Source organism: Benincasa hispida, chromosome 3, assembly GCF_009727055.1.
Source record: "Benincasa hispida cultivar B227 chromosome 3, ASM972705v1, whole genome shotgun sequence".
Classification (NCBI taxonomy): Eukaryota; Viridiplantae; Streptophyta; class Magnoliopsida; order Cucurbitales; family Cucurbitaceae; genus Benincasa; species Benincasa hispida.
The window spans coordinates 22522149-22547691 of record NC_052351.1 but is presented as its reverse complement, the minus strand read 5'-3'; the positions used below and the strand labels follow the sequence as shown (position 1 = coordinate 22547691).

General features: G+C 37.4%; 1 protein-coding gene across 2 annotated transcripts; it reads left to right on the top strand.

The window, feature by feature from the left end:
- The first annotated feature begins 143 nt into the window (after nt 1–143).
- Nucleotides 144–22400, top strand: LOC120073194 (probable starch synthase 4, chloroplastic/amyloplastic). Of its 2 annotated transcripts, XM_039025873.1 has the most exons (20): nt 144–448; nt 1492–1533; nt 1652–1685; nt 1768–1861; nt 1980–2108; nt 2424–2628; nt 3130–3264; nt 4148–4252; nt 4384–4482; nt 5052–5181; nt 11096–11146; nt 11237–11347; nt 11899–12008; nt 17444–17612; nt 19599–19685; nt 19902–19973; nt 20236–20349; nt 21560–21624; nt 21707–21803; nt 21925–22400. In XM_039025873.1, exons 1-20 carry the CDS (start codon nt 327–329, stop codon nt 22042–22044), a joined length of 2091 nt encoding a protein of 696 aa, XP_038881801.1. In that variant the 5' UTR covers nt 144–326; the 3' UTR covers nt 22045–22400. The 2 variants fall into 2 exon arrangements, with proteins under 2 accessions (XP_038881801.1, XP_038881802.1); XM_039025874.1 differs by lacking the exons at nt 144–448; nt 1492–1533; nt 1652–1685; nt 1768–1861 and having other exon boundaries at nt 2363–2628.
- Nucleotides 22401–25543: the final 3143 nt, after the last annotated feature.

The window sequence follows — 25543 nt, the reverse complement described above, 5'->3', positions numbered from 1 at the left end:
TTGTCTTTAAAACAAATAATTAATTTGTAAGATCAAGGAATGTGATTTCAGAATCCTTACCCACCACCCCACAAGAGAAAGAAAGTAATATTCTTACTAGAAACAATATAATAAATAATAAATAAATAAATAAAAGGAAAAATACCAAAAACAGAAAAAAGAAAAAAGAAGTTCACGTTCCAAACTTCCAAATTCCATCGTCTTCTGCTTGGTTCTTAATTGCTCATTGGATTCGGAGCTCACAAGCTGCTATAGCTGAACTCCGGCATTTGCTATTCAGATCTCCGTCACTGTGGGCTTCCATACACCGTGGGAGGCTGAGAAAAATGGTTATTCCTGCATTAACGACGATTGCCGTCTCTCCTCGTCTTCCCTTTCCAAAATATATTCCTTCCTACACGAAATCTGCTGGAGCTGGAGCCCGAACTCTCTGTTGCTCAAGGTCAAGGTGAGTTTCTTGTTCCGGTTTCCAATTCATTTTGTTTTGTTTTATTTTGTTTTCTTTTTTGAATGTAGTTAATTTTATGGAATTATTGTAATCATGCTGAGTTGCATGCGATTCTTATGCCTGCTACGCTGTTCTAAGCTAAATTCTCCTATTCAGTTTGTTGAGTTGGAGGTTTGACGTGGATGGTGTATTCAATTTAAAAGAAAAGAGAAACACTCCGAGTACAGGAGAACAACGTATTCTCGAAATAGATTGTTAAAGCTACACTAATATATCAAATATGCCTTTCTTGTTCTTTTTCCAGTTGAAAGTTTATATGTAAGAGCTAATTTGAGCTTTGGGTGTTTTTTTTTTAAAAAAAATTCATAGATAGAAAAAATGTCAAACTATTTACGAAAATAGTAAAAAAGAAAACACTGATGAATATTGATAGGTTTATATCCGCGTCTATCGGTGATAAGCTTCTATCAACGTCTATTAGTGATAGACTTTTATCAGTTTCTATCATTGATAAACAATGATAGACTTTTATCAGCCTCTATCAAAGAAGATTAAAATTTTGCTATCTTGTGTAAATAGTTTTCCATACTTTTCTATTTTGAAAATCTCCGTTTTCTTCTATTTTTGAGTTCAACATGTGTTTTGACGTGAGATTTCAACTCTAACCCCTTGTTTATTTGTTTTAACCAGTCAAGCTATGTTAAATCAGCTCAATAATATACTGATTGTATATTGATATAATTGTTCATTAGTTCGTTAGAATTCTTGTTTTTTTTTTACTGTTATGCCTTCTAACAATTTTCTTTTATATTAGTTTAATCCATTCAGTCTTCCTATAAATTATCGGAAAGGTCTGTTTGATTATTATTGATAAGAAATACATTTCTTTGTGAACAATTTCCTGAGTTCTTTGATAGTTTTTGAAGCTATACTCAGGGTTTGAAAATGTTCTTACTCCGAGTCAGACAACAATTTAATTTCCCTCTTTGATCGGCTTTGTGATGTTTGACTTCTTGACCATTTATGCTGTTTATTTATTTCAGTGGAGATGGAGATCTTAACGGCTTGGTTACATCGCAATCGGAGTAATTTTTCTTAAACATTCTTGGCTTTGGTTTTCCTTGGCACTTATGCCTTGGTACTTTTCGTATTTCAGTAGCTTTATTATCCATGAAAGCTTGAGTTTTTGTAACCTAACTTTAGGTTGGAAAGACGTGGGGGTGCACAAATGGCTAAGGTAAGGCCTCACTGCTTCATGTATGTCTATTTATTTGACCATTGCTGAATGTGATAGCTCTTATTTGCACTTTGCTCGTTAGTCATTTGATGGTAAACATAGCATTCAGTCGTCAGATGGTGAATTACCGGCAAAAAACAGCGAAATTTGGCAACTCTTCAGAGAAGCTCAGCAGAGTATCTCCTTAACTATTTCATGTTTTTAAATTAGTTGCTTCAAAACTGGCGTTTCATATACTTTGAATACCATCTAACCTTTTGTTGTTTGTATTCTCACATGGATTGTATTACTCAGATATCTTGTACTTGGATAAACAACGTGTCCTTGCCATAGAGGAGCTGAACAAAGCCGTCAGTGAGAAAAACTTACTGCTTAAAAAGATCGAGGAATTAGAGTTAGAAAAGCAGGTTTTGGACAGAAAAGGTGAAAATAATCACGGCCCAATTTATTGTACCTGCCTAATATAATTGACTGATGTAACTAATACTCAATATTACTCCAAAGTGTTTATTTTTGTGCTTCTTTTTCATATTGGCAGTATGATGCTTTATTTTCTGGTGGACAATATTTCTTTCCCTTTTTTGTTTGTTTATTCGTCTCTCTCTTTCTCTCTCTGTTATTTGTACTTCAAAAGTTTGTCATCTAATCTAATGAGATAAACTGGTTAAAAAAAGTAGGGTAACTGATAAATGGAAGATTGAAGTTGTAACATGTTTCATGGGCTGTCGTTTGAACCAGATCAGGCATCAGTATGCTGGGATTTGCTACTTCGAATTGATTCTATGGTTCTCACTGGCATGATTAGCTGTGAAGAGGCATCTAAAATGAGACGGCTGGTAATGGATCACAAAGTTAGCATAGTTGATGCTTTCACAGATAACCTGCAGAAGAAAGATGCTGAGCTTCTAGAAGAGCTACGTCAGTTTTCTTACAGAAGCAAGAAGTAATTTATCTACTTGAGTTTGTAGTCATTTTCATCTTTCCCTTTTTCTACTCACCATCTAAAGATAATGTTATAAACTGTGAAACTGGATCAAGACTTTTAATATTCTAAACATATAAAGGATGTGTTTTGTCTTTGTGCTTGCTGCTTAAGAACCAACAGAGTATTCTATTCCATTGCTGGTTCAATACATCTAAGCTGGTAAACTTTCTTAATTTTCATTTGAAAACACAATTGACACAGAAATACTGAAAATTCAAAGGTTTTCATACAACCTCGATATATTGACGACTTAGTCCTTGAAAACTATATAACATGTACACACAATAATTTCAAGAGAGATTCTTGTTAGCAATTGAAGTGTCGAGTTACTAACACTCTTCAGGCACTTCTAGTTTCTTTATTTAATCTTCCATGCTCTCCACTTTCCTACCCTCTTCAAGTCATTTTCTTCTTCTTATTATTATAATCTACCAATTCCCAGTACTCTTTTCAATTCAGGAAGGGTTTTCACATTGTTCACATTTGTACTGAAATGGCTCCAATAGCCTCTTTTGGAGCGATGGCATCATTTGTAACAGGGTTATCTCGGGCTCTACAAAGAAAGGGCAACTTGGTGGAGGTTATCATACCAAAGTAAAGGTCTTTCTTTTGTTAATTGGTTTCATCAATTCTTGCCATTAGATGCATGATTACTGCAAATTTTATTGCTTCCACGCCAATGTAGGATTCCATTTTTTATTTGTAAGGAACAGAGGCAAACAGGAAGCAATTATTGCCTTTTCATTGAATCTAGCTCTTGTTGTTGATTTTCCCTTTTGTCTAATGTTAACCAACACCATTAGGCAGCTGCCGCAGCCCTTTAGTCTAAATGACCTGCTATGTTTTTCAGTATGTCTGTGTAAAATTACTATTTCGTTTGGTGCATGCCTTCTGGTGTCCAAAAATTTCCTTGAAGTGCCTTAATTTTATTTATGCTTTGCGATCATCCATGAAATGTTTGTCCTCCTGACTTTGGTAAATACAATATTAACTCATAGGTAAAACGGGAATGTGAAACTTTAACGACATGAGCTGCGCCCAACCATTAATCCTTTCATTGGAAAGTAAATATTTGGTCTGTCTAAACAATTTCTTTTGAAGTCAATCTCCTGCTAGTCATATCTTCTTCCCAGTTGGATTTGTGTCTATGATGAGCCATGTGTATCTTATGGTTTGAAATTGTTGGTTGGAGCTTTGAGTGACCTCAGCATCCTAAAGTAAGGAAGTTTTAGTTCTTGAATGACATGAAATATTTACCGACAAGCCTGTTGGTGAAGCATAGTGGTACAAAGCGGGCTACTGTTGGAAGTCTGCTTATTGTCCAATTGCCCATTTGTTCGAATTATTTTCTTTATAAGAGAAATCAAATTGTGTTTTTCTAATTTCAGGAGCATCGTTAAATTTGATAGATCTTCACTCTTTTAATTCTTATTCAAAGATGGATGGCAAAGTTTAAGTTCAACATGTTACTTTCAAGGTATGGAAGCATGAACCTAAATGAGGTTCAAGAGCTGCGAGAGATTGAGGTGGAGTACTATTCGTATTTTAATGGTCAACTACACGGAAACAGGATATGGACCGGGTGAGTCCGATTGAAATTAAAAGAGAACAAAAGAAAAAAGAAAAGAAGAAGCTACTTGAAATTTAAAATTGGATGGGAATTTGAGACTACTGTATATAATTCTTGTATCTCATTCTCATGTCCTTCTATAGGGTTGTTCGAGGCATAGGGGTTACTTTCATTCAACCTTTGTATTACTCATCATTTTTCAACCGCGAGAAGGCACATGGATACTCTGATGACTTTGAACGGTATGTGTGTAGACCTGACCATCATATTGTTTTCCCTGATGCCTGAGGCTGCTTATGGCTGCCAAGACATTCTTACTCCCTTTGAGCATTCCTCTGAGTACAAACTCTGCCTATGCTCCTTATTGGCATACATCAATTTCTATATCAATTTCTAGGCATACTTTAAATTGTGTCAAGAAGCTTAGAGTATAAAAGTTAATGCTGCTTCCTTCCTACCTTATTGGCATTCCAAACTCTGAAAAGGAAAAGACAATTCCATGCCCTACAAATAATTGAACTTCATTAAGACTGGTATCGTGCATCTATCAATCTGTCTAGGATTTGAATTCTGTACCAAAATGGTCATCGTCCAGCCAACAAGATAATCTGGGCAATTATGAAAAGTTCTGTTTCCAACAATCACTAACCATCCATGGATTTAATTGAATATAACTCGATATAAATGTCAAAATGTTCTAGTCGAAAAACTTCATTATGAATCTTATCGTTGAGGAACACAATTTTCTTTAACAAAAGAAACAAAGGCATGTTTCTTTATATTACCTATTTAGTTATTCTCATGTTTTCAGGTTTATGTACTTCTCGCGAGCATCATTGGACTATATTGTGAAATCGAGCAAGAAGCCCGATGTGTTACACATACACAATTGGCAAACTGCTATAATAGGACCGCTTTTCTGGGAAATTTTTGTTCAACAGGTTTAACTTGTAATTAGTAACTCTTGTTCCACATCCTTTTCTCCCAATATTTTTTTAGGTTCAGATTATAATTTCACATTGATTTAAGTGCTAAATTTTTGTTTCTATAGTAGTTCCTTTCTGTATCTATGACATCATGTTAATCTATGTTAGATAGTTTCTTGTAAAAAAATATTAATATATCTTAGAAATTAATTTTCCTTTGCCCCACACCATACTAGTGATATGTAACCTTTTATAGTTCTAACTATTAAGAGAGAAATGAGAAAATGGGAAGTATATTCATTTCATTAAAAAATGCTCCATATGAATACACATTTAAGTCTAAAAATAGATTCCACAATGTTAGCAACTAATCCCACTAACTCCATAAGAATATGAACTTAAGCTTGACTACAACTAAAATTAACCTCAACTATTTTTCCTAGAAACTAGGAATTGACTAGACCAACTCAAACCAATTTGCAGTTTTGAGTTGCTAACATTCTCCTCCTAACTCAAATACTGCAAACACCTAACTTGCTCCTAAGAGCTTGAAAACGACCAGCAAAAAGACTCAGTGAAGATATTTGCTATTTACTTTTCTATGCTATAATGTGTCACAGTCATGCTTGTCCAGGGCGTGTTGCCCATGGCCGCATGTCCGCCTCCACCTCGTTTTACTATGCTTTCATCTTATGTATGTCCTTTTGCTAGGTAGTTTGCTTTCTATGTACTTTTCTTAGTGTGTGACCGCTCGTCCATTTCCATATGCAAGGGTGACGGATGTATTTTTGTTCAGAATGCACTATATGGGGGTAAGACTAATCATCATATCCTCATACCAATGAGTTGTATGCTATAAAGTCGTGTTGTTGCTTATTGCTTTCTAGCTGTAGGACTATGTTCATTGTTTACACATGTTTTCAAACGTCTGTGAAAACCTTTTCTTTTAAACCTGTTTTCTAAAACCTTTTCTAAAGAACGGGGGGTGGAGGTTGTTTGAAACGCGCATTGTGCCATCGGCTGTTTGGATTTGGATTGGCTGACTTGTTTGAGGGCGAGAACAAGTACCACACAATCGCCTCGAGGCCCTTACGAAGGTGCAATTGTGACATAATGCACCAGCTGCACTTCTCTTTCCTTCTGCATCTCTCTCAGAACGTAATACTTGATCTTAAAATGTTTGGTCCTTCCATGAAAAACTGGATTCAATGAAATGGCTAGAGTGGCTTGATTATCCAGAAATACCTTCACACTCTCTTCTTGCTTTGGATGTAAGTCATGCATCAATTTCTTCAACCAAATAGCTTGGTTGACTGTTGCCGTCGTTGTAATGAACTCAGCTTCTGTAGTTGACTGAGCCACTATATCTTGCTTTTTTGAACACCATGAGAAACACCCTGAGCCAAAAGTGAAGCAATAGCCAGAGGTGCTCTTCATATCATCCAATGACCCAACCCAATCACTATCTGAGTAGTCTGCAACTCAAAATTTTTAACTTTACTAAATTTAATCCCAAAAGACATTATGCCTTTTAGATATCTCATAATCCTTTTTCAGCAGCCATATGATTCTTGCTTGGGCAGTGAAGAAATCTAGATAGGACACTTGTAATGTACATAATATCAGGCCTAGTGGATGTGAGATACATGAGGCATCCAATTAGACTTCTGTACACATTCTCATCGACAGGTTGTTCGCCATCATCCTTTTGCAACTTCTCCTTCGAATCATCGGAGTTTTCACACTCTCACTCCTCCATATTGAACCTCTTCAATATCTCTCTTACGTACTTCTTCTGACAGAGGAACACTTCGTTCTATCTTTGCTGGATCTCCATACCTCAAAAGTAATGCATTAGACCTAGATCAATCATCTCAAACACCTTCATCATTTCTTGCTTGAACATCTCTATTTGAACATTATCACTTCCTGTCAACAGTAAGTCACCTACATAGAGAGATACAATCACAATAGCAGTAATTGATTTCTACACATAGAGTGTGGATTCACTCAGACTCTTCATATAACCCAGGTTCACCGCAAGTGATCATCTATCTTGTTGTACCATGTCCTAGGAGCTTGCTTCAACCCATAGAGAGCCGTCTTCAATAAATAAACCTTCTGCTCTTATCCTGGTATGATAAATTCGTCTGGTTGCTCAACAAAGATCTTTTCTTTTGACACTCCATTTGGGAATGCTGACTTCACATCTAGTGATACACCTTCCATTCATGTTAGGTTGACATAGCCAGTAGCAACCTGATGCTGTCCATTCTTGTAACTGGTGCAAAAGTCTCAGAAAAATCAATTCTTCAGACTTGTGTATACCCCTTTCACCACTAACCCAGCCTTGAGCTTTTTCACAGAGTCATCTGGGTTTAATTTGGTTTTGAAAACCCATTTGACTCTAATCACTTTCCTGTTTGCAGGCTTCTCCATAAGCTCCCATGCATTGTTCTTCTTTATGTTCTTCTTTATCATACTCAACTCCTCCTTCATTGCTTCTATCCACTTCGCATCTCTTTTAGCTTCTATCTCTGCTTCTTCTGTCCAGTCTCACTCCTCATCCTCCAAAAACTAAACATCTCTGCTAATCACCATCTTTCCTGTGTGAGGTTGATAGATCTTGTAGGCTTTGAACACCATGCTATAGCGTACAAAGATTCTTGGTTCAGCCTTCTCACTCAACTTGTCTCTCTTCACCTGTGGAACATAAAAAAAACACAAACAACCAAACACCTTTAATGTGTCAGTTTTGGTTTAGTATCAAGCCAAACTTCATAAGTTGTTTTCTTTTCCACTACGCTCGTAGGTAGTCTATTCAATAGAAAGACTGTTGTCTTTGCTGCATCAGCCCAAAATTCCTTTGGCAAGTTCTTATCATGCAATAAACATCTTGTCATCTCTATAGTACTTCTGTTCTTCCTCTCACTGATTCCATTTTGCTGTAAAGAATATGGAGCGGTGAGCTGATGCTCTATCCCAGCTTCTTCACAAAATGAATTGAACCTTTGCGATGTATATTCAGTCCCATTATCAGTTCTCACCTCCTGAATCTTACAGTCACTTTGATTCTCAACCCATCTCTAAAACTTCAGAAACACTTCAGCTACTTCAGACTTATGCTTCATGAAATATATCTCACACATTCTGGTATAACCATCAATAAAGATGATGAAATACCTGCTACTATTTAGTGAAAGAGTTGGTTGAGGTCCACACAAGTCAGGGTGGATGAGCTGCAACTTCTCAATTGCTTTCCATTGTGACTTCGTGAATAGCAGCCTTGTTTGCTTCCCTGTTAAACAAGCTCTAAAATTTGTTTTCAGCTCCTCTAAAACTGGTACTCCTACGACCATCTCATTCTTCTGCAGATACTGCAACCCTTTCTGATGAAAATGCTCCAACCTCATGTGCCATAACTCAGTGTCATTCACTTGACAGTTGAAAGTTATCTGCTCCTTCTCAAGTGGATCCAACAATAAGCTTTTGTGCTGCATCTTTATTTTGAACAACTCATTCCCATTGGAATTAGAAATGAGGCACTTTCCTTCCTCAAACAACACTTTGAATCCCTTCTCTACTAATTGACCAACGCTTAATAAGTTTTGATCCAATCTCAGGGGCAAGCAACACTTCAGTAATCAACTTGGTTCCAGCACAACTTTCTATTGACACTATGCCCTTCCCCTTTACTCCTAGATACTCACCGTTTTTTATCTTCACCCTTGACTTGAATGACTTGTCAAGGTCCTTGAACAACGTTTTGTCACTTGTCATGTGATTGGTACACCCACTATCAACCAACCAACCATCACTTTGAGTGATTGATGAGAAATAAGTAGCCACAAAGAGCTGATATTCTTCTTGTTGTACTGCAGTATGTGCTCCTTCTTGCTGTTGAGTTTTTGCTTCCTTACATAATCGTTCACTGTGCCCCAATAAATGACACCTTCTACACTTCACATCTGGCCTTCTCTAACATTTAAAATGTGGATGATTCTGCTTCCCACAGTGCTTGCATGTACTACCAGCATCCTTTGCAGTAGACTCTAAGCTACTGCTGCCACTTCCCTTCTTCCCTTTCCACTTATTCTCTCTTCCATCTTCAGTGGATGATTCTGAGCTCTAGCATCTAAAATGTGGATGATTCTGCTGCCACAGTGCTTGCATGTACTACCTGCTGCCCTCTAGCTTTCAGTGCCCCCTCAATGCTTCCTTCTTGCCTCATCAACCTCTTCTGCTCTTGTGCTTGCAAAACACTGACTACTTCTATCACCTTGAGGTTTGGGATGTCTTTAATATTTTCTAAAGAAGCAATGGTTGCTTCATATCTCTCAGGTACTGAAACCAGAATCATATGAACCAGTCTATTGTTAGATAATTAGGTTCCTAATGCTCTTGCCTTGTTAGCAATCCCAATCAACTTATCTGAGTATTCTTTAATGGACACAAAATCCTTCATTTTTATTCTCTCGAATTCTTGCACATTGTTCAACACCTTCATGCCTTTCATCCTATCATCACCTTCATACTCACTTTTGAGGAACTCCCAGATCTCCTTTGCCAACTTCAAGGCCATAATTCTATGGTGGGAGCACAACTACATATAGGCAAGCTCGAGCCTTGACCTTCCTAGTGACCTCTCCTTGTGAGTCTTGATCTGATGTATTGTTCGGTTATCAAGAAGTGGAGTAATCTCATAGGATTGCTCAATTGCTTCCCAATAATCACAACCCTCCATGTAGACTTGCATTCTGATAGCCCATGCTTTAATTCTCACCAAGTGGGGCTAATGAAGAAAGATTGCTTGGTCCTGACTCCATCTCACTCAATTCTCACAAGTGTATCACTCGGTTTCTCTTAGGAATATTTCACTCTCACTCACAAATCCTTTAAGAATTCAGCTCTGATACCACTGTAGTTCTAACTATTTAGAGAGAAATGAGAAAATGGGAAGTATATTCATTTCATTTTAAAATGCTCCATATAAATACACATTTAAGTCTAAAAACAGATTCCACAATGTTAGCAACTAATCCCACCAACTTCATAAGAATAGGAATTTAGACTTGGCTACAACTAAAAATAACTTCAGCCATGTTTCCTAGAAACTAAGAATTGACTATACCAACTCAAAACTAATTTGCAGTTTTGAGTTATTAATGCCTTTTTAATGGATAGAAGTTGGTTCCGCTGAAATTTCATGCATCTCAAAATAGCAGTAAGGGAAGTATGAAGCCAGATAAAAGGTTTTTGAGCAAGGTAAATGGTGAAATACGCAAGTGGGAATTTATAAAATGGAGCAGACAAAGGTCAGGATAGATGATCTTTTGAGCTCCCTAACTTCAGATTTTGAGAAAACAGCAATTTTTTAGATTATACAGTAGGGATCTTTTGATAGTTGGCTGAATACTAATCTAAACCCTTTCTTGGCCAATAAAAGTTCTTTGGGACTTTCTGTTGCTGTAGTGGATTTTCTTGGAAATTCCAGGTTAAAATTGGTAGACACCAAGAAAGAAAACTCAATTGCTGTGGCAAATAGCAAACCGGTCAATTCACCATTTTGTTATCTTACGTGGATTTATTCTCAATTAATGGATACTGGAGCACGTATCTTCTAATTTAGTCTGCATGGAGCTTTTTGGCTGGATAGGTAGTTATATCATCACATTGTTTCAGATGAAATACTTGAAGTAATATGTTGGTTTGAATTAAAAACGTAAAGCAATTTTTTTTTCCTTTTTCTTTTTTACCTTATTATTCATTTAGTTCCATTATATACAGCTGAGCTGTTTGGTTTATGACCTGGAAATTACTAAGATAAAAGGAGATTGTTAGCTAAATAATCTATAAACGTTTAGCTACTTAGCTTCTGCTAATTTTTAAATATTGTCCTTCCTTATATGGATGCTAACCATATTTGTAGGGACTTGAAGGTTCTAGAATCTTATTCACGTGTCACGACATCCATGCACAGGCAAGTCAGAAGTTATGTTGTTTTTGCAGTTCTTAAACTGTGGGTTCCAAGATGTTTATCTAAAATTGTCCAACTTGAAAAATATCCTAGTTTCTTGTACAACCGGAGAAACTAGCACTATGTGGACTTGATCCTGCAAGGCTTCATCGCCCTGATCGTCTGCAAGACAATTCCAATACGCATCTTGCAAACATAATGAAGGTATAGAATGTGGAATGTATATGCATTTCTTAGCAAAGGCCAATCTTATTTTCTTAGGTGTAATTATAGTCTTGCTCTTGTTTGTCTTGTTACCGGTCAGTTTTACCTGTGAGAAAAATATTTGAAATATTCTCTTTGTATTAAGTTCTTGAAGAGTTATTCATAGACCTCATTGCTGTTGAGAATAGAGCATCATTATTTATGCATGTAGTTTCACAACCCAGGTCGAACTTCTTGCGGTTTTTTTGGCACTGGAAAGTTCAGTATGGTTGAATGATATATAATATGAAATGTTGGATCAATCAATAGTTATTTTAAAGAAATGCATGCCGCTTAATGGAGGTAGGTTGAATTCTGAAAGCTTATGATAGGTGATTGAAGACATGCCAGAAACAAGGTATTGTTAACTGAACCTCCATGAGCTATGCCATAACTTTAATCTTTATTCATTTTAAATCTTTGATTCATATTCAATGTGTCTATTATATATCATGCTTATTGTCATTGCCTGGTATCATGTAATAAGTAATATATTGCTTCTGATTTTGCAGGGTGGAATGGTTTACTCCAATAAAGTTGTAATAATGTCATCCACACATTCAAAAGGCTGTATAATTCATAGTTTGAGTCATGGTTTGGAAACTACCTTAAACATGCACAAGTAAGTGGGAGTCTATTATATCTCAAAGAAAAAAAAAAAGTAGTAGTCTTTTGCAATTCCTAAAGCCGGATTGGTTGAGTGCTTTCTTGAATTATGTTTCATACTAATTTTCCTTGTTCTAATTGATTGAAACTTGATAAATGATTCTTAGTAGACAACCGATACAGATACTACCACCGGCATGCCGCTCTCTAATATTGCCAAAAAGAAAAGAAAAGAAAAGAAAAAAAAAAAAAAAAAATAGGGCCATGGACAATTCAAGAGGTCTATTTAGTGCTTTTAAATGCGCAAGGCGCATTAAGGTTCAATGGCCCTCTGGAGCCTAGGTACAAGGTGCACAAAAAGGTGTGGACTTTATTTTGTATATATTATATTAAAATGAGAGAGTATAATTGAAGTGGAAATATGGAAAAAAAGGGACTCCAAACACAAGAAATTTTGCATTTTGGTTTGGTAAACTTGATTCTTTTAACTAATAAAGAAGGAAAACCCTTAATTATTACTATTTTTTAAAAATAATTGAAAAGCCCCAAGGCGCGGGGCTTTGATCATTGGGGCTTCACAAAAGGCGTAACCTGAGGCGTGCCTAATTTTGTGAACCTCGCTTTTCTAAGGCGAAGCGGTCCTAGACGCGCCTGGGCGCGCTCCCAAGAGGGCTTTTTACAACACTAGGTCTATTATCTCTTAAAGATGCTAAAATTCCAATTTACCTTCCACATTCTTATATCAGATATATATGCACATACTTCTTACAAAATAACTGCCCAAGAGCCCCACACTAGCTTCCTTACAAAATCATTTCCCTCCCTTCTGAATATTAACCTCCCCCACCTTTCTTTCTATCATTTGAAAAATAAACGTGGTACAAGAGTGCAATCAATATTCAAATGCCCGAATCATTGGACCTAAATAGCCGTTTACACAAAGCAAACATATATTGATTGTAGAAGAAGTCTTAAATCACCGATTGACCTTAAAACTTAAGCTGATGGGTGAAGGTAAATTTAATTATATAACATTAACACCCCCTCTCACTTGTGGGCTTGAAATATAGGGAATGCCCAACAAGTGGAAATGAATATTAATTGGGGAGGAAACAACGTTGCAAGGGTTTGGACACAGGACCTCCCTAAATCACCTACTCTAATACCATCTCAAATCACCTGATTGATCTAAAAGCTTAAACTGATGGGAGAAGGTAAATTTAATTATATATCATTAATAAGAAGCTTAAGTAAATGGTAAAATTTCAAACTCTCAAACGGAAGAGAAAAAATAATAATAATAATATAAAAATAACTGCTCCTTACTTTGCTTGAGGAAATACAACCGCCTCTTAGGAAACACCAAAGGATGCTAAATGTCACAATCGCTCTTTCGGAAGCTTCTCTTAGCGATTGTGCGGCACTTGTTCCCGCTCACGAACAAGCCAGCCAACTCGATTACGGACTGCCGATGGCACACCGGGTGCCTCTTGCAACCTCCACCCCCGTTTTAGGGAAAACGGTTTTAGAAAACGGGTTTGGAGAAAAGGTTTTCGTAAGAAGATTTGTGAGTGTGAATAAAGAAAGAAAGATTGTAGTAGACTAGAAAGCAATAAGCAACAACAACGGCTTTATAGAGTACTACTCCGGGTATGAGGAAATGATGGTTAGTCTTATCCCCATTATGTGCATTCTGAACAAAAAGCCAACTGGCGCCTTTGCATATGCAAAAGGGCGAGTGGTCACTTACAATGAAAATGTAAAGAAAGCAAGCTAACTAAACTAATACAATACAGGACATGAAAATATGCTAGAAGGGGGTTGGATTGGGCATGCGGCCATGGGCAACAGGCCCTGGACAAGCATGACCGTTACATTCCCCCACTTAATTGGTTGACGTCCCGTCAACCGACCTTGTTCAAACCTGCGATGGCCGGAGCTGCATTCTTCAAGTCTTCGGCCCGCTCTCCAACTGATCTCTTCATCGGGGAGATCCTTCCATTTCACTAAGAACTCTATCAGTTCTCGTCTGGGTCTTCCACTACGGCGCGTACGTTTTACCCAAGATTTGTGCAACTTCTTTCTCAAGCAAACTCTTCATCGTGACTGATGGCGCCTTAGCATGTTCGCTGTCCATCCCTCGGGTTCGGGATGATAGGGCTTCAGGAGGTTCACACCGATGACAGAATGAATCTTCATCCATGAGGGTAACTGAACCCTATATGAGGTTCTCCCGACCTTCTCAATTACCTCCACTGGACCTTCATATTTCCTTACTAGCCGTTGGTCTCTCTGGCCTCGGAACTGAAACTGTCCGGTCGTAGCTTGATCAGGACCTTGTCCCCAGCTTGAAACTCAAGGGCCCTCTGCTTCTTACCAGCCCATTTCTTCACTCTCCTTGACGCTCTTTCTAGGTAGGCGCGAGCTATCTCAGGGGTTTTGCTCCACTCTTTAGTGAAGTTATGTGTCTGAGGACTTTTGCCTGCATAAGGGTGGTCCACCAAGTGTGGCCTGAGTGGCTGTCTGTCGCACACTTCGAGGGCCGCCTTTCCGATCGCGAACTCTGCTGGATATTGAAGCTAAGCTGAGCCATACCTAACAACTCGTCTGACTGTTTCCGACGCCCAGCCAATTCGGGCGGGGCCATCTGACATGCCTCCCTGGCAGGCGGCTTTGCCCCTGGCAACAACTCAACCTCATGGTCAATCCCCATCGTGGGGTAGGGACTTGGGCAAGCTTTTCGGCCTGACGTCCCGATACTCTTCCAAGACAAATAGATCGTCTTGGGGGATCTCCTCTTCAGTGGACTCAACCGATTCTACTGGGATGGTCATGAACGTGGGTTCGTCGTGGGCCGGGCCCTCTTCAATTGGAGGGCTGAGATCATTCTCACTCCATTTGGCCGCTTGATACTGGCTTGGACTACGGTCGGTGTAGATCCGGTAATGACTAAGCATTTGGCGAGGGGCACTGGTATGACTTTATGTTCAAGTAGGAATTCCATCCCCAGTACCACATCAAAATCATCCATCTTGACAATCACGAAGTCGACGAGGCCCTTCCAGTCTCCTAATTTACCGGAGTTCTCTTCGCTATCCCCGAAATCGGTAGGGCTGCGGAATTCACAGCTTTCATCTTTCCTGCATCTCTTTCCCAATTCAAGTTTCAGGCGGCGAGCTTCCGTTTCCGCCATGAAGTTATGGGTAGCCCCAGAGTCAACCATAGTGGTTTTGGCCGATCTTTGGTTGACCCAAGCGTCCATACATGAGACCTTTCTCTGTGGCTCGTCGCCTTTCCCATATTCTTCTGGAGTGCAGACAGAAATTTCAATGCCCCCATCCTGGGATTCTCAATTTCTGCCGCTGGCTCGGTTAACCGTCTCCCTCTAGTTCGGCTCGTCTCCGGAGGTAGAGGCTAATGTGGCTTGAAAAGCATTGAACGCATTTGATTTGGACATTCACGCGCCTGTGTGGCCCCTACATATGAAACAAGACAGGGGGCGATTGTAATTGTTATTGCTGTTGTGGCGGCCCCCGCCAGTTGCTTCCTGATCTCGGTTGGGATGATTTACGATCCCCCCTGTGTTCTTGTCTCCTCCCCAGGCCTGGGAGGACTGGAAACGACTGTTTCTGTTTTCCTCATTTGAGGTAGTTGATTGCTTCCTCACATCTTGTGAGTCAGTGCTAAGGTCGTATAGTCGTTCAGCTGCCGCATAGGCAGAGGGGAGATTCTGTACTCTCTGTTCATATAGTTTTGCTTCGCCCACGGTTCAGCCCCTCCACAAAGCAAAAGACCTTGTCTTTTTTCGGACATATCTCGTATGTCCAACATGAGTCCTGCAAACTGTTTTACATAGTCCTGATGTTACTTGTTTGCTTTAGCTCTCTGAGTTTTCGTCGAGCCAAGATCTCAACATTTTCAGGGAAGAACTGGGAGCGAAGTTCTTGTTTCAATCTATCCCAAGTATCAATAGTGCAACGTCCTTCCTGTATGTCTGTAAATCGTGATCTCACCACAGTTTTGCATCTTCAATTAGATGCATCGTTGCTATTGTGACTTTCGACTCTTCAGTCACTGTGTTCGTCGCCTTGAAGTATTGCTCAAGGTCGAAGATAAAATTTTCCAGGGCTTTCGCTTCTCGCACCCCACAGAAGGGTTTCGGTTCTGGGATTTTTATTCGGCTTACTGCCACTGCGCCCCCAGGTGGGGCTTGGTTCCCTACCGTCGGATGGTGAGAATTCACCCTCGCACTCACATCCGCTATCTCGGCTCTGACGACATCCAGGGCCGATCGAAAGTCTTCAGATAGGTCGGTTACCATCTGAAGTATTGCTTTTTGGGAGCTGTCCAGCTCTTGACACGCTCCTCTATGTGGGCAACAGAACCCGAGAGCTATCGCCTCGTTCAAAGTTGCCGGACCGTACTGTTTTTGTCTCGAGGGTCTCTACCCTCATCATCAATTCTCTGACGGGTAATCCGTCTAGGCGGCCTACCACCGCATCAATTCCATCGCTTTCTCGGCAACTTCTTGTAGCCGAGTCTCAAGGAAACGAACATTATCTGGGACCTCTCTCAGGTAGAGCATTTGTTCTTCCATCTCTACCAATCTGTCCACATGGGACTTGTTCAGGTTCTTCGTCGCCGACATGATCACTGATCTTCCCTCTATAAGCCAACCTGGCTCTGATACCAACTGTCACAATCGCTCTTTCGGAAGCTTCTCTTAGCGATTGTGCGGCACTTGTTCCCGCTCACGAACAAGCCAGCCAAACTCGATTACGGACTGCGATGGCACACCGGGTGCCTCTTGCAACCTCCACCCCCGTTTTAGGGAAAACGGTTTTAGAAACGGGTTTGGAGAAAAGGTTTTCGTAAGAAGATTTGTGAGTGTGAATAAAGAAAGAAAGATTGTAGTAGACTAGAAAGCAATAAGCAAAACAACGGCTTTATAGAGTACTACTCCGGGTATGAGGAAATGATGGTTAGTCTTATCCCCATATAGTGCATTCTGAACAAAAAGCCAACTGGCGCCCTTGCATATGCAAAAGGGCGAGTGGTCACTTACAATGAAAATGTAAAGAAAGCAAGCTAACTAAACTAATACAATACAGGACATGAAAATATGCTAGAAGGGGGTTGGATTGGGCATGCGGCCATGGGCAACAGGCCCTGGACAAGCATGACCGTTACACTAAACATCTCTTAGGCATTCAAAGTGCTTGCCTTGTCTTTACCCTCTCACACACAGGCACACAATTTTTTCCCCTTTCATATTCAGGATCTACTTTGCATCTCTCAAATAATTTTATAAATTCTATTTGATAGCTTCTACCTATTATTTAGTTACTAGGTCAAAGTGCAACTGATTACTCCTGCACGTAAATGCTATGCTGGATGATTCTATTTATTTTTCCTTCAAGTTTCTGCTTGTTGCTTATTGCTTTATTGCAGGGAAAAATTGCTTGTTGCTCCTTGTGGGTTTGACAGCTTGGCTTGGGATCCTGAAAAAGATAAAATTCTTTCAGAAAATTATAGTGCAGATGATATGAAAGGAAAATCTGTATGCAAAATCGCATTGCAGCAAAAACTGGGGTTAGCTGAGAATTCTTCTTTTATTACCGTGAGTATCCTCCTATTGCTCAAATAGGCTCTGGAATGGAATGTTCTCTGGAACTATAGGTCTCTAAGTCAGAATATTATATTGCTTTCTATTCTGATACTAAAAAACAATTTAGTAGGAAAATTGTCAGAAATAACTTTTTAGCATTGCAAAACTAGCAATCTTTTTGCAAACCCGTTATAATAGTTTTTCTCGGTCCCCGAGATTTACCACCGAGATTTAGTTAAAAAATAACTTTTTCTAACTCATCGACTGTTTTGTGCCTTCTTGGTACATCTCGTCAGATTACATACCGAGATTTGCTAATTTTGTATGTAATCTTCCCAAATCTTATACCAGATCTTATATCTTTTCAAATTTTCTCTAAATTCGGTTATTTTACTAAATATTATATCAAATTATTACGTAATTTTTCAAATCTTATGCATAATTTATGTTTTCACAATTGTATAAATTCCCAAAATTCCAAATGGATTTTCCAGTTACCAAAATAGATTTTGCAAATTGATTCAAGATGATTGCATTGTCATTTTTAAATTTTGGAAAAGATCAAATATTACGAAAATTTGAGTAAGATTTGAGATATACATTGAATCTTGGTGTTAATACTGTCTAAGATTCTATCGAGAAAGCTCAAATATATTGAATTTCAGTGTTAATTATGCCCGGGTTTCATTGAAAAGCCCAAATTGATAGACATGAATGTTGTAAGATTCATTATAGAGGTTATATGTAATAGGTGCAATGACCAATTAAATTATGTTTTCTTCTGAATAACCTTGTGACGATGTTTGCTCAATGATCATCCATAATGTGGGATCCCCAAGCTATCAAGCATCGCATTGTTGCATGCCCCGTGGAATTTTTCTATCTTCATTAGTGAAAATTCAAAATAGTCATGAAACAGTAGCCTTATTGTTTCCTCTGGCAAGAAGCCCCGTTAAAATACCTTTTTATTTGTATCAAAAGTAAAGACCCTTCTTATGCAATGTTTGAGGATTGGGCTTTATAGGTAGTTTAAAATCAATTGCAATTTCCCCCTCTTGTCCCAATTGCTCTTGAATAATATATCTCTACTTGTCATTCATAAGAATTTCACTCCCATGAAAAAAAGGCATATCTTTTGTTTTGCCTTAAACTCTGGAACTTCACTAATCATGTACATGCCAGAAGAATTCTGTGGGCATAGTAGGAGTCGGTAACTCTCCTTGCTTGGAAATTCTTGTTTCATCTACACTTCTACAGCCCAATATTATCATCAATTCATTCTGAGCTTGCCATATCTTCTACATCGGAATTCATATCCTGTCAATAGTTTCTCGATTACATTCAATTATGATCCTGTTCTATATACTGCTACTATTTCATGCCAATCTTCTACCAAAATTCCTCAAAGGTACCATTGTGTTACAACTCAATTCCAATATTCGTATAGTGCTTGAAAGAATGCACAGGTTACCGAGGATTTTGAGAGCCTTCCTTTCTGTTCCTCCAACAAAATTGACTTTCTATAAAAAAAAATTTGATATCCAACTTGTAAACTGAAAAAATGGATGTCGGTTTTCAATGAGCTATGAGCCTATGAATGCTCTTACCATCAGCGTGTTACCAACCAATTCCCTAGTCAATTATCAGTTACCGCAGTTACCTCATTTCTTCTTTCCGCACCCTTCTTCTCCTTGCATACTCAAAAATGTATGGGTGTCTATCGTCATACTACCCATCCACATGCATATATTTATGCTTGTAACACCTCATTCTATCATTTCCTCCAACATTATCTTCTGACCTTAATTTAGGAGAGATTAATGGTCTATTATTGACCTGCAGACAGCTTTCCCTTTTTACTTCACTGCTTTTATTTTCATGCTGTATTGTTTCTTTTGCTCTTTGCTTGAATACCGAAGCTATTAGATGCTTAGAAACTATTACCCTTTGCATTATGTTGCATTATGTATCTCTAATCCACTTCCCATTCCCCATCAGGTTGGATGCTTTTTGTCAGATGTGTCAGATGTTGACACGGAGAACCTGAAAGCAATTGTTCAGAATGGTACCAAAATGGGTGTCCAGGTTGTAATTTCCTCCCTTCAATTACATTGAATTCTATTGAAACCGTTTACTTGCTGATAGGCTTGATTTGAAGTTTAGTGGAAATTTATGGTCTGTACTCTATGGACGCACTCAGTTCTGTTGGTTAATATATATATGTATCTAGTTTTTGTAAGCTCGTTCTTTTCTCGTACAAATCATCTTATGGGATGATGAGTGTTAAACGGTTTCTTATAGTTCATTTTCATGATGACTGGGGAAGTGACAAGTAGACACAAGGAACTAGAATCTCTTCAAGTAAAAATTGAGGTACTTGCTTTTCATCGTTCTCATGTGTTTTCCTTTCATCTCACGAATCAAATAATATATTGGGCACCACACATAATAGGTAAGTATAAACAAAAGTGATACTACGATAATCTTACTCTTATCTGACATGACTAATTCCTCATATATGATATAGTGCATGATTCTGGTAATAGGTTTGAATTTTGGTTGCTTCTTGATAAACTGACACAATTTTGAACTGTTCAACCAGATAACTTTTCTTAGGAACTATCTATTATTGCAGGATGAAAACGTGAGGTTCATAAACAGACATGATGAGACATTGTCACATCTCATTTTTGGAGGCTCCGACATTATTCTCTGTCATTCTCTTCACGATCCTATTCTGCAAGTGCCAGTAAGTAATCAAGTCTTCTCTTGATCCAGAGTGCTGATTATTTGCAACCAATTCAGTTGTAAGCTATGTCTATAGTTTATTATTATTTTATATACAAAATTAGGAACAAAAGCCTAAAGACCGAAGACAGAGGAAACCCCCTCCCAAAAGATCCCATATGAAGTGTGCTAGTTTGCTGTACACTGACGCAAAAAAAAAAAAAAAAAAAAAAAAAAAAAAGACCCCCTCATCCTAAAGAATCTGAATCTGTGTTGCCTTTCGAATGAGGATCACCAAGGGATTTAGAATAAGGTGCTCTACTCTTATCTAAAAAAAGAATAAGGTGCTCCACCTTCTCTGGAAGGCACATATCCATCCCAAAATCTTGCTACCCAAACGCCCAACTTTCCAATCAAACGAACAATGAATGAAAATGCAGTCAAATGTCTCTTTGTTTTCCTTACATAAGCAGGAAACTGAGTGGAGATTGTTCAGTGGGGAAATTTTCTTTTGGAGTTTTCCTGCTGTGTTTAAACTTCAATAAAAGAGGGACCAAAGCAAGAATTTCTCTTTTTTGGGATCTTCAGGCCCCAAAATAATCTTCTCCACAGGAGCCTTTAATCTCTAGCCTTTGAGCTTGGCGAGTGGGAGAGTGTCAAATTGACTGAGAAAACACCCCCGAAATCCAATTTCTAGACAGTTTTTATTGTGATCTTGACCTCTTTGAAAGAGATCCCGTTTACCCGTATAGGCTGCCTTCCTCAAGAGCTCTCTATCAAACAGAGGGAATAAATGTACTCTTCAGGAAGAGGAAGAGGAAGAGGAAGAGGAAGAGGAAATATGTGTTGTAAGGTTGGTGTTTCGATATTTTTCGACCTTAGGTCAGTTTAAAGGTAAAGATTTTTGTCTGGACATTTATAGAAAATACACAACTCCTATAACCATAGTGGGATAATTAAATGACCTCTAGATTTGATCCACTTGGGTTCCCCTGTCAGTCCAATCTATTCTGGAAGGTTAAGTGAAAATGTATTAACTTGAAGTTTCATCCCATTTATTGAAGTTCAAGTCTCTTGTACCCATAAGGTGGCTCAATACCTGGAGGGCAGGAACTTTACGTTTATTTATGAATTCTGATTCTATAATCGCTTAACATATAGAGCATGAGGATTAATCAGACACCCTGATCCTTTCTTTTTTTTTTTTTTGGTTTTTTCCTTCGATAATGTAGTTGAAGGCTCTGAGGTATGGAGCTGCGCCGATTGCAATTACCTCCAATGACAATAATGGATTCAGGTAACTGTTTTTAGTAAATTGAAATTTGGAAGTATGTGAATCGTGCCTCTTTGCTCATTTCTTGTGATAAAAAAAATGCCAGGCACTTTCCAGATCATGACTACGAGACTACTAAATTAGCCATGTTCATTAACTCTACCTTCGGATACTTGTCCTTCAGCCAAGCCCTGGATGAAATTGTGAGTGTTAGATGAGCTATAAAACATCATACAAAATAATTCTTCAGGAACTTTTATATTTTGAAGCTGCTATCCAATGCTGAATACCTTATTTCTATTTGTTCGCTGTGACTGTATACAGAATAACAATCCATCTGAGTGGAATCACAAAGTATTTGATGCTATGACGAAGGACTTCTCTTGGGATGCAGAGTGCTGTGATATACATCTCTCTGCTTACACAGCTATAAAGAGCCTGTGAACCAAATACAAAGTAGAATGTAGGAACGTAGATATCGACGAAATTTGCATCCGTCTCTGCAGCTTACCTGCAACTGGAACTCTATCATGGAGCTTGATTTCAGACTTCCAGTCTATAGTGTCAAGATTTTAGGTTTGTAAATGAAGAGATATATAGTTTTTATTTTCAATTATAAGTTGTATGTGAATAATAAGAATGTGGATGTACTAAAGGTTAAAGGTGCAGCTTAGCTAACTACCGTATTCCAAGTTGTCTATCATGAGGCTTCATCATTTTGGTTTATATTATTTAGAAATCTCTGATTCAGTTCGGATCTTGGTTTTCTAAAATAAAAACTAGTCTGTACGTTTCCATCAGGATTCTGATTTCCCTCAGCTGTCTCTGTTTCCTCTCGCTCGGATTTGGTTCAAGATTTGCATGAGAGTTGTGATATTCTGAAATATGATGCTTAGATATAAAATATTAGTTTAAATCCTATTTTTGACATTTGAATTCTCTCACTTACATGTATTTTCTTTGTATAAACTCTCAATGCGATATTCTGTTCTCTATTCTGTTCTCTTAACTTTTTGTTTCTTTCTTGTAGTCCAAATTTGACAGGCCATTTAATCAAATTTTTATTTACCATTGTATGGAACTTTAGTTTGAGCTATTTGTATGTAGTTTGGGTCTATAAATAGATAGTCTAGACTAGCTAGCCTAATCATTAAATGGATATTTCTGAAAGTTTAAAGATGATTATAAATATTTCATAAGGTAAAAAACTAATGATTGTTATGAATGTTCAAAAATATAACTAAAAGTTTTCAAGTTTGTTAATCACCATTTAAGAACTTGAGTTATTGAATTCAATAATTGGAGTTTTTTTAAAAAATATATATAAAAAAAAAAAAGAATAAAATAAATAAATGATTTACATGTTTAGTAATGTTTTTATGGTTGATGATGTACAACAATAAGCCATTTATTAATTGAGATCAACCTAAAATTGGAGAAATCTAACTGCTATTTTTGTAGATCTATGAATTATAGAGTTACTAAATTTATGAATTAACTTTTTTTTTCTAGAATATGTAGAATCATACTAATATTGATTTTCTTTCCCAGCTTAATGCCAAGTGTAAATAAGAAGAGTACAACAATCCTATCATTGTTAAGAAAAGAAAGAATAAGAAAAAATGACGATTTTAGTCTTTAAATTTTTGGGAATAGGTGTAATTGGTCTAGAGTTTTGAATTTAGTCAAATATGTTTATTAATTGAATATATTTTTATTATATAATTACCAAAAAAAAAAAAAAAAAAAAAAAAAAACCTCTCTTTTCTCTCTCCCATTTTCTCTCCTCTCCCAACCTCTAAATCAATCATTTGGTGGACTTTTTTAAAAAATAATAGAAAAGGGAGTTTTTTTTTTCTTTTTTTGAATTATAAAATGTATTAATGTAATAAAAATATATTTAATTAATGTAGAGGACTTCTTAAACCTATTTACTTGAGAGACTAAATTGAAAACACAAGACCAATTGCATCTGTCCTAAAAATTCATTGACTAAAAAAACATTTTTCCAAAAAATAATAATGATTCGGAGTTCCACAAATTCGCATTTTTAAATAGATCTGCAGAAGAGAGGGAGAGAGAAATAAGAAATTCAAGCCACGTTCTAAGAAATAAATGGATTGTTTGTCGTTAATATGCACTGTCCAACAATTTTCAACAGATTATAAAGATCTGTTATTTAATGATAGCATTTTTTTTTTTTCAGAGAAGCATATCTACTTACGTCACTTTTTAGATAGGTCAAAGACTATTGAAGTTCGCCAGCGGAAAACATAGAATTGGATCCACTGAAAAATTTATAGTACTGCAGAGTACGAAAAGTTCAAAATTATACTCTCTATTTATAATGCTGTTAAGAATGGAGCAGAATCCATAAACATTAATGTGAGATTTATTATTATTTATGAAAATAAATTTATGGTATTCTCATAGTAATTATTATTATTTGTCATGTTTGAACAATGGGCCGACATACTAAACTTGAACCTTGTTACATGGAAAGAGGAAACTATCGAGTCGAGCGGATGTATGATCATATGTTTACCATAAAACTCTTAGCTTTGAAAGACAATCAGAATACTCTATTCATTTATCAAATATATGAATATATACAAATGTACAAAACATCAAAAAGGACAAATATAAAAAGATATTTACAATAATGGAAAACCCTAACAATAGAACTATAACACTTCCCCTCAAGTTGGAGCATATATGTTAATCATGCCCACTTGTTACATAGATAATCTATATGTGTTCCATTCAATGCATTCGTGAAGATATCTCCTAATTGTTCTCTAGTCTTCACATATCATGTAGATACCAATCCTTGTTGAATTTTCTCACATACAAAATGGCAATCAACTTCAATATATTTAGTCTTTTCGTGAAATACTGGATTAGATGCACCTGAAGTGCTGTTGATTATCACACCACAACTTTGTCAGTGTGGTGATTTCAAAATCTCAACTCAACAAGAAGTTGATATATCCAAATCAATTCACACACAGACGGTGTCATTGCTCTATATTCTGATTCTGCACTTGAACGTGATACCACATTTTGCTTTTTACTCTTCCAAGAAATCAAATTATCACCAATAAAAACACAAGAAGTTGATCTTCTGTCTTCTTTAGATCCTGCCCAATCGACGTCTGAGAAACATTCAATATTAGTATGACCATAATCATTATATAATAAAGCATGCCCGGGAGCAGACTTCAGATAACACAGAATCTATTCCAATGCAACCCAATGATCAACTGTAGGGACATGTACTGATTCACAATACTCACTGAACAGGCTATGTCGAGTCGAGTCACTGTAAGGTAATTAAATATTCCCACTAACCTCATATATCTTTCAGGATCTTTTAGCGATTCTCCATCATTTGTAAGCTCTAAGTTGGGCATCATTGGGGCACTACATGGCTTAGCCCTTAGCTTCCTTGTTTTAGTCAAGTACATATTTTCTCTGAGATAATAGTATTCCTTTCTTGCTTCTTATTACCTCAATTCCTAAGAAGTATTTCAACATGCCCAAATCTTTTGTATGGATTTTACTATGAAGAGAGGTCTTTAGGGATTGAATACCTAAAGCATCATCACCAGTAATCATAATATCATTCACATATACGACTAACAAGATGACACCACCATCAGGTTTCTTAAAAAAGACCGAATGATCTGACGTGCTCTTCCGCATTCCAAAGCTTTCAATCACCTGACTAAATTTACCAAACCAAGCCCGTGGACTTTGCTTTAATCCATATAAAGATTTACGAAGGCGACACACCGTTCCATTCTCCCTCTGAGCAACAAATCCCGGTGGTTTCTCCATATACACCTCTTCTTAAAGATCACCATGAAGAAATGCATTTTTAATATAAAGTTGATGTAAAGGCCAATGATTGATCGAAGCCAAAGAGATAAACTGTTGGGAT

Bases quoted from the DNA above. Each gene is read 5' to 3' on its own strand.
- LOC120073194 (XM_039025873.1), top strand. From the start codon at position 327: ATGGTTATTCCTGCATTAACGACGATTGCCGTCTCTCCTCGTCTTCCC. The intron at 1,534-1,651 runs GTAATTTTTCTT...ACCTAACTTTAG, and splicing joins TTGGTTACATCGCAATCGGA to GTTGGAAAGACGTGGGGGTG. The intron at 1,686-1,767 runs GTAAGGCCTCAC...TTTGCTCGTTAG, and splicing joins GGGGTGCACAAATGGCTAAG to TCATTTGATGGTAAACATAG.